A 10,105-nucleotide genomic window follows, 5' to 3' on the forward strand; every position below is an offset into this window, starting at 1 on the left:
GAATAAAATGTAAATGTAATAAAGTGAAAAGTTGATAGACATGGTGTGATAATATGTTGTAGATCAGCTTTCCTGGACAGTGGGGTCCCTGTACTTGAAGGCGCTTTCACTTCGATAAACAGAAACAACCAGATGAATATCTTTATTAAATAATTTTAACAAAGAGTCCTTTCTTCGGATATAGATGGCTAAAAATGCTGAAGTCTGACATAATGGCAAAATCAGCGATTTATCAGGCCACACATCTTCCACAGTGCTTATTTTGCATGCTTCAAAATGGATGCTTTAAAAATCCACCAGAGGCCTTATCTGTTCTCTCTAAGCAACATTACTGAGCATGTTTAGGATGTAAAAGGGATTACTATCAGAGCTAGCACATGTGGGACACTTAATTAAAGTGATTCACATAAAGCATTTTAATGAGACTCCATATAGAAATTTATTAATTGTTATGTATTCAACTGGTGATTCTTAAATATGATAAAACATGTGTAAGACAGTAATTAAAATGTAATCTCACTGCAATGGCTGAAATTTGTGATATGGACAAAAGATACAGAGGGACAAAATTCCCATAGACTCTGAAACACTAACATAAATATCACATCAATGAGTAGCATGAAATTGCAGTGTAAAGGAAATGAATGTAACGTGTTAGTGTGTATGATGTTGAAATGAAATGTAGGAAAACATAAATAAATGTATACATGGATAAACATGAATAAAATTGCAATCCCTGTGAAATTACTGTGGTGTAAAAGGAATAAAACATTTTTGGATGTATTGTTATAGGAAAATAATCGGCTTAATGGTTAGCATATTTGCCTCGCAGTTCCAGGGTTGGGGGGGGGGGGGTTGGTGGGGTCGAATCCAACTCCGCCCTGTGTGTGTGCAGTTTGCATTTTCTCCCCATGTTTCAGGGGTTTCCTCCGGGTACTCCGGTTTCCTCCACCAGTCCAAAGACAAGTGCTGAATTGTCCATATTGTGTGAATGTGTGTGTGATTGTACAATGCGATGGGTGGCCCCCGCCTTGTGTCCCAAGGTCCCTGGGATAGGCTCTAGGTTCCCCCATGACCCTGTGTAGGATAAGCAGTAGGGAAAATGGATGGATGGATGGATGGACGGATAGATGGATGGATGGATGTTACAGGAAAATAATTAACTTTGAGGTGTTAACACTAACTCTGGTTCGTGTCAGGCCACATCGGACCATCTTGTTGTGGATTATTTTCCTATAACAGCACACCCTGAAGTGTTTTATTTCTTATGTATATATACAAATGGGTGAGAAAGAAACAACACCAACTGAATGTTTAGAGAAACATAACGAGGAAGGGCAGATGCTTCCAGACATGTGTACTGCATGATCAAATCAAGCTATTCACTTCCCATGCTCTGTGTTCATGTATAAAATTGCCGCTTAGGCCCAGTTTATTACCTCAGTTTTGGATCAAGATGGAAAAGAAAAAAACAGGGTTAATTATTAGGGCACAGTCAGTACCCAGAAGAAACAGCAGAGGGAGCCATTTAGACATTCTTTCTGCCTCATGAGCTCAAAATTACCCCTGAACGTTATACCAGTGAACTATTAATTAGACAAGAAGAGGTTTCTCAAGATGCAAGCGTCAGATTTCACTAAAGTACAGCCATTAAGTTCAAAAGAGGTAACATTATACATCACTCTTTATGTGTGCTTAGTTATCATTCACCACAAGTAATGTCAAATTATTCGGGTAAATATAGCTAGCTAGCGTCAGTTAAATCGAGATTTGCTAAATAAAACGATACAAACATTATACAGTTCGGTCACCACAGAAAAAATATATCTTTAAAAAACTAAACAAAAAAATCTATCTGCATGTTTACAAGGAAGTAAGATTTGTTAGTTCAGACTAAATTTAGCTAGCTAGCCACTTTCATTACTGGTAGAAAGTTCTGGCTAGCATGCGCAGCTTCAAAATTTAATTATTTATCAGTTTAAAAAATAGCATATTATGGACAAATTCAGTGTTATAGCGAATTATTTAGCTAAATATGACATTTTAACTGGAATTAAAGAGCATTTAAGCGTCGGTAACGATCACGTTTGGCTTCTTTTGCAGTCCATACACGCAGTATCCACAAGATGGCGCCATTGTGTGACTTTACTTTCATGCCGCGAATGGCAATGGAAGTACAAATCCAAGGGTGGAATAACTATTGTTATTATATTGAATTATTTATGTGCGTTCATCTCACTTAATTGAATTTATTTAGGATTCATATTTGAAATGAATGCAAACATGTAAGTCAAAGGCATACAATCATATACAGTCCCTTCTGAAAATATTGGAACAACAATTCTGTTGATTCCCTTATACGTTGAAGATATTTGTGTTTGAGAGCAAAAGATGAATATGAGATGATAGATCAGAATTTCAATTTTCATTTCCTGATATTTACATCTAGATGTGTTAAACAACTTAGAACATGGCACCTTTTGTTTGAACCCACCCATTTTTCAGTTTATCAGCGATATTGGAACATGTGATTGACAGGTGTTTCTTGTTGCCCAGGTGTGCCATGATAGACTGATTGTTTAAACAATTAATAGCTCTGAATGTCTACTCTTGGTTTGAACAATGAATTTCACCTGTGAAGAATTAATTTGTTGTTAAACAGAATAAAACATCAAACAGGTCAGCCAAGGAAAACAACAGCGGTTGATGACAGAAACGTTGTGAAAGCTGTGAAAAAACACCCCGAAAAACAACCGTCAGTGACATCACCAACAATCTCCACAGGGCAGGGGTGAAGGTACCACAATCCACCGTTTGAAGAAGACTTTGAGAGCAGAAATATAGAGGCCATACCACAAGATGCAAACCACTCATCATCAGTAAGAATCGGAAAGCCAGATTGGAATTCACAAAGAAATACAGAGATAAGCCACAAAAGTTCTGTAAGAAAGATTAACCTCTACCAAAGTGATGGAAAGGCCAAAGTGTGGAGAAAGAAAGGATCGGCCCATGATCTGAAATACACAAGCTCATGTGTGAAATATGGTGGAGGTAGTGTCACGGTTTGGCCTTGCATGGCTGCAAGTCAATCACCCGACCTGAACCCAGTTGAGCATCGTTTCACCTCCTGAAAGAGGAGACTGAATGGAAAAGCATCACAAATAAAGAATGCAACAGTTTGGTGATGTCAGTGGGTCATCGGCTTGATGCCGTTATTGCAAACATGAGATATGCAACCAAATATTAAGTGTTATTTATGTTAAGACTATCTGTTCCTATACTTTTGCTCACCTAGCAAAGGTGCCATGTTCTTGTTTGTAGATGTGTGCCATGTAGATGTGTTGTTTAACACATCTAGATGTAAATATCAGGAAATGAAAGCTGAAATTCTGATCTGTTGTCTGATATTCATCTTTTGATCTCAAACCCAAATGTCTTCAGTGTATAGCAAAAAAAAAGAACAACCCAAAAAGAATTGGCCTTGCTGTTCCAATATTTTCACAGGACATGGTATATATATTGCAGTGTAAAGTGTTTAAGGGAACAGAAATGTGGAGAGAAAAAAAGAAAGCGTATCAGACTGGCAGATGGAAAGGAAGGAACAAAGTAATCAAGAAAAAACATGCGAAACTTATCCCAGGAACGCTGGGCGTAAGATGGGAATACACCCTGGATAGGATTCCAGTTCATCACAGCGCATCATGCACACACTCATCTAATTTTGCAATTTAGCGTTGCAGATCCACCCACCAGCATGTTTCCCGCCAGTGGGCGTGTCGAGAACAAACAGAAACGCTTAATTGTATTTTTTGACCAATCCATACAGGATCCAGGAGGGGACTGTTTTGTCCGAATCCACAAGAGAGACTTGGAGAGGCTGTGCACTGAGGTCATGCAGCTGCGGGAATTTGTGCCTAAAGTTATTAACGGTGACTTTCTGGATGCCCTGAGCAAAGCCCGCTCTCTGGACACACGTAAGATGAATTAATATTGAGGACAATTATGTTTAGCATTGTTCCGTGGTGAAATAACGAAAGAAATCTACTCAACGTTTTTGCTCCACATACCAAATTAATAAATAGTTATCATTTGACAGCTTGCAAGTGACACTGGGTTTAATCCCAGTAGAACTGTCTGGACATTTTTGCCAACAGCTTTGATACTCACTCTGCTGCCCAACTAAAACCATTTAAATTTCAGCGTCCCTAAGTCAATCGTGAGCCTGGGTTACCGTGTGTGCAGTTTTTGCATGTCCACATGAGTTTCCTCCCACCTCTGAAAAACATTCTCCCCAATGGGTTCACTGGTCCCCTTAAAGCAAAAGCTCACTGCAAATCAATAAAGTGAGTGTGAGTGAGTGTGATCTATTGTCCTAGTGTTAACTTTTTCATTAACAGAGTTTGTTTTTGTACAGCCAACAGGATTTGATTATGTATATTCAAAACCCTGGAATAAAATTAAACTCTACACAGCCACCCAAGCTCAGGATCAAACCCAAGACCAAGCTACACGACAGCAATGATATCCACTACACTACTGCCATGCCATGCACGGATTACTCAAGTTCATTTAATACAAGTCAGCGTCGACATGTTCCCATCTTTTCCACGTAGCCCTTACAAACAAACTTCATTTCTGTTGGAAATTGTTGATTGTGTTCGTATCTGTCTGTATCTGTTCTCCAGACTCGGGCAGGGTGGCATCAACAAAGAACTACTTACGACTTGTTTGTTAGATCTCTGATAACGAAGGCTTTCAGGAAACATTCGTAAAACAGGCTCGTTCTTAACATGCATCCTTCTTGAAGATTCATTGTTTTAGGGAAACCCACCCCAGAACAGTAGGAGGTTCTCTTTTTTTTGCACTGTGTCTGAACACACATATGGCACAAGACAGAATTAAAGCGGATGAGTTGAAGGCCTGACTTGCTCCATACTAAATCAAGGGACACTTCCTATGACAGTCCTTTGGAAGGAAACCTACCTCAGAAACCCTGATCAGTGCCCTTTTCCTGCTCGTGCAAGGTCTGATATAGACTCAAGCTGAACATCAGAACAACAGTTGTGTTATAATGTTATATAATGTTATAATGTTTTGTGGGAAATCCGTTTATGTACTGCTTGTTGTACAGTTCGAGAACAGAGCCAGCAGCAGCAGCAGCAGCTGAAGCAGGAGTGTTTACACCTCTGCTCCCGCCTTGACGCAGCACAGTCCGAGTGCCAGAGAGAGAGAGAGGTGAGGGGAAACGGAGAGGGAACAAGAGGAATATGATTGTATAAAGAAAGGGTGGAACAGAACAGAAAAAAAATCCATATGACAGATACTTGGGTTATCGACGTACAACATTTAAAGGTGCAGTTTGTAAGTGTTTTCGACCTGTAATCATCATACAGTTACAAAGATACTTTAGAAAAAAACGTTTCATATGCACAGACTTGACGTAAGAAATTGCAGCTGTAATCTCTAAGGTGTGCGTTTCCCCTCAGGAGAAACTGGTTCTAAGGGAGCGGTTATGGGAAAGTCGTGAGCAGCTGCAGCAGCAGGCGGAGTTCTGTACAGGCCTGGGTGCCGCCACCTGCACCGTGCTCTGGAGCGCTTCCCGTAAAGAAGAGGCTGTAAGGGACGTACTGGCTGATGTGAGTCACCTTAATCAAGGTGTCTGTCATTAATAATTGTCTGTCTCGACTAAGGCTGAAATGCTCTAAAACTTTAGTCCATTGTTAAGGCAGTGTTTTTTTTTTCAGCTAACAATTTCCAAAATGCTAAGTATGTATTACAGTACACCTCATCAGATAATTAGTAAGTCTTTCTGTTTCTGTCAATACTAAACAGTTACTTTTAAGTTTATTATGTTCTATGGTTACAGTTACATAGCGCTTTTCTAGACACTCAAAGTGCTTTACATAGTATTGGGAAGGGGGATCTCCTCAACCACCACTAGTGTGTAGCATCCACCTGGATGATGCGATGGCAGCCATAGTGCTCCAGAACATCCACCACACACCAGCTATTAGTGGAGAGGAGAGAGTGATGTAGCCAATTCAGAGATGGGGATTATTAGGAGGCCACGATAGATAAGGGCCACTGGGGGAATTTCGCCAGGACCCCTGCTCTTTTACCATAAGTGTCCCGGAACTTTTAATGACTGCAGAGAGTCAGGACCTCGGGTTAACATCTCATCTGAAAGACAGTGCGGTTTTTACACTTTAGTGTCCCCGCCGCTATACTGGGGAGTTAGGAACCACACAGACCACAGGGTGAGTGTCCCCTTCTGACCTCACTAATACCACTTCCAGCAGCAACCTTAGTTTTCTCCCATCCAGATACTAGCCAATGTCAACCCAGCTTAGCTTCAGTGGGAAAGCAGATGAGAACTGCAGGGAGATATGGCTCTGGTTCTCATTTTAAACAGGCTTCATAGCAGTCTGCTTTAAGACATTAAAATGTCTTATGATCTGTTAATGTACTGCATCCAATCCAAAGCTGATTCAGCATTCGAGACCAATATTAGTCTTACACTGAACATGATACTGCTATTGATATCCGGTGACATTTTTTAGCCATAAATACTACAATAAAATAAATCATAACTTAGAAAACAATGCAGCGGTTCAAGCTAGTATGCTGTATTGATCATGTCAAGTCAATTCATTTACAAATTTGCTTTAATATCTAACTTTGTTTTTATATAAAAGTGATCTCCTCCTTTGAGTGCTTTCGTGTTTAATTAAATATATTTTTATAAAGCGTGCAGATAAATGAATTAGAATTAGCAGGTGGATATCAGTAAATTTTCAAACCTTGACTTTCATTTGAAGAGCTTACGTACTGTAACACAAGATCCATTTTTTTAACTAATTGCTTACCTTGAGAGAAAGAGATGTTGGGTCTGTGATCAAATATGCGATCGAAATGATCGACAATATTGTACTTTCACAAATAACAACAATGAAAACGGTGGCACGGCGGTGCAGTAGGTAGAATTGCGGCCTCACTGCTTCAGGATCCTTGGTTCAGTCCTGGGCTCTGGTTCAAATTAAACTCTGTGTGGAGTCAAAATCTGTGTGGCATTTCCTCTGTTCTCCCTTCAGTTTCTCCAGTTTCCTTCCACCTCCCAAAAAACATGCTGGTAGGTAAATTGGATATTCTAAATTGCTCCTAGGTGTGAATTCGTGTATGACTTTGTCTTATCCAGGGTGTATTTCCATTCTGCCCGGTGTTCCCAGGATAGGCTCCAGATCCTTTGCCTCCCTGACTAGGCAAAAAAACAAAAACATTTAAATGAACATTATTGAAATGAAATGTCATTAAACGCCCACCGCTGCTTCATGTACGGGTTGTTGAACAACTGTGGTTGTTATTTCTAAAGGAAAATTATTATTATATTCACCTCTTTATTAACATGTGCTTCTCTGTGAAGGGAAAGCTGGAACCATTCTTAAGTGTAGCGGGTCAAACCCTGGAGAGTTTTGTCAAATCTCTGGACGAGGAGGAGAAACCCCAGCAGCAGAACTACAATTCCCATGAGCACCAGTTTGTGCTAGCACTGGCTGGTGTCATCACCAGTAAGGGTTAAGATTTGTTCTTTTCTTCTTTTACTTTTATTATTTGTAGTATATAAAGTAGATTCAATACATTGATCTGTCTGCAGATTTGGCGGCTGTGACTTGTGGGAGGGACTTCATTTCTAGTTCTGCGCATGTCTTGTTGGACACTCTGATGCAGCTGCTTGGGTTAATGAAGTCTGGGGTCTTTCCCAAGCTTAAAGTGTGGGTTAACGCACACACTAACACACACGGACATATACCCTCACTGACCACCTTATTAGCGAAACCTATACACCTTCTTGTTCATTCATGATCTAAAACTGTGAGCCCGTGTCCACTGTAGTCAAAGTTTCCGGTTCTTGGCTGACAAAAGTGGAACCTGACCTGGTGTTCCTCTATTGTCCGCCTCAAGGTTCGACGTGTTGAACGTTCTCAGATGCTTTTCTGCTCATCACAGTTGTAAAGAGTGCTTGAGTTATTTGTGCTGGATCCAGTTTGTTCTCTTCTGACCTCTCTCATCAACAAGGTGTTTTCACCTGCTGAACTGCTGCTCACTGGATGTTTTTTAAGTTTTTCACACCATACTGTGTGTAATCTCTAGAGACTGCTGTGTGTGAAAATCTCAGGAGATCAGCCGTTTCAAAATAGCATACTCGATACATCCCATCTGGCACCAACAAACAGTTTCTCCCCATTCTGTTTAATCTGAGCATGAACTGAAGCTCTTGACCTGTATCTGCAATGATGTAATGCATTGCACTGCTTCCACAAGACTGGCTGATTGGTTGTCACATGAATATCCAGATGTAAAGGTGTTCCTAATAAAATGGATAGTGAGTGTACTAACACATACACACTCAGTTGTGTATAGGAATTCCAATGTTCCTTATTAAGATTGCTAATACAACCTAAATGTTAAACAATGTCTTTATGGATTAAACAGATGTGTGTGTGTGTGTGTGTGTGTGTGTGTACATGTACGTGCAGGCTGATGCTTATGGCTTTATACAACGTCAGCCTCAGCGTAAATGGACTGACGTACATCAGCGAGAGTCCTGCACTCCTGTCTCTCATATGCACCCTGCTTGAAGGTGTGTGTATGTGTGTGGATTTGCATCTGTGACTGTGTGTGTGAGTGCGACTCGAGTGAGTGCAGCTGAGAAAGGCCTCCTGAGGCTTCAGACCTTATCTGAGCTCAGCTTTGACGTCATGCCAACTGAAATGTGACTGGGAGAGATTATTAAGAACAGCTCCCACACTTTCTCTCCCTCACACCCTCCTGTTGTCTGTCTCTGTCTCTCTCTCTCTTTCTCTGTCTCTCTCTCTCTGTCTAGTTCTCTTTCTCTGTAATAAGTTTAGCCCAAATTTATCACCATTTCTAGTCGTTCCACCAACACACACAAATTGTCTCTCTTTCCTTTTTTTCCTTATTAGATTTTTATCGATTTTAATGATATCTTATTATATAATTTATTACCATACCAGTGTCACCTCTAATGCATTTTGAGCACAAATTAAGCATCGCCCTTTTGTTCAAACCACGCCCTGTTCAATATTACGCCTTCTCCATTGTTATCATTCCCGAACAATTAATATCCTTACCAAACTGGTAGTCAGCGACATTTACCTCGCATGAACATTTGCTGACAGATTTCTGGAACAGTTTAACGATATGTGTTTTGTCCTGACAAACAGTACTTAAGCACAAGTATCAGAGTGGTAATCTATGGTGATCTTTTCTAGAGTTTTTTGTGATTGTTGTGACCAAAAATGCTTGATTTTGCTGCAGGATTTTTAAAAATGTGTGATGCAATTTGCAAAGTTTTTGTGTGTGGTTTTTTTTTTAACAGTGAAACTGATTAATTGGCATAATTGCAATCGCATGAAATTATTTTGCACGGTCTATCGCACTGATGTTTGTTGGTAAATGCGAACGTTTAGCTGCACTCATGTTCGATGCATGCGAATCGAAGAGGGCTTTGGCTGAATGCGTGTCATGATGATGTCACATGACGCGTCTTGGCCCACATCTGCGGTAATTTTGAAAAATTGCAAGCTCCTCTGAATATTGCAGAGTTCTTCCTTCTTCCTGTTTCCTGTCTGGTTTCCTGTATTACATTTGTTATGGGATGCTAGCATTACTTTGTATGGTTCTACTTATGGCTCATCCTTGGGCTTTGGTAAGGTGCTATATATCATTGTTATAATTTTTTTATTTTTATCATCATCAGACCGGGACTCAGAGGTATGTCTGCAGGCCCTGCGGTTGCTCCAGTCTCTGCTAGTGGAGGGTGACGTATTGGCCCAAATCAGCCCAGACCTCCAGCGGTCCCTTCCAGTGGAGAGAATCCGCCAGTTGGCCTCAAGCCGCCACTCAGCCCTCAGACAGACGGCCCAGGAGATGTTGGAAGACATCAACTGCCTCACCAAAACTCGTCACACAACCATCGAGAAAGAACAGTGATGATGCGGACACCTACAGACCTTGCACTACTTCTAGTCTATACACATTGATGTTCTGTTCTCTGTGTGGGCCAATTTCAGCGCTCATTCTCTTA

The 10,105-nt window shown here is 40.6% G+C and overlaps 1 protein-coding gene across 1 annotated transcript in view; it reads left to right on the top strand.

Moving 5' to 3' along the window:
- Positions 1-1,549: 1,549 nt before the first annotated feature.
- Positions 1,550-10,105, top strand: part of hsf2bp (heat shock transcription factor 2 binding protein) — a 9,314-nt gene continuing 758 nt past the window's right edge. The window contains exons 1-8 of the mRNA XM_053616235.1: positions 1,550-1,665; positions 3,827-3,974; positions 5,132-5,235; positions 5,487-5,636; positions 7,421-7,565; positions 7,652-7,769; positions 8,535-8,638; positions 9,779-10,105. The exon at positions 9,779-10,105 is cut by the window's right edge and continues 758 nt beyond it. Of these exons, the coding sequence (XP_053472210.1) occupies positions 1,618-1,665; positions 3,827-3,974; positions 5,132-5,235; positions 5,487-5,636; positions 7,421-7,565; positions 7,652-7,769; positions 8,535-8,638; positions 9,779-10,011 (1,050 nt within the window). The 5' untranslated portion in view covers positions 1,550-1,617 and the 3' untranslated portion in view covers positions 10,012-10,105. The remainder of the gene's footprint in view (positions 1,666-3,826; positions 3,975-5,131; positions 5,236-5,486; positions 5,637-7,420; positions 7,566-7,651; positions 7,770-8,534; positions 8,639-9,778) is intronic.

This window comes from Ictalurus furcatus, chromosome 26, assembly GCF_023375685.1.
Source record: "Ictalurus furcatus strain D&B chromosome 26, Billie_1.0, whole genome shotgun sequence".
Taxonomy (NCBI): Eukaryota; Metazoa; Chordata; class Actinopteri; order Siluriformes; family Ictaluridae; genus Ictalurus; species Ictalurus furcatus.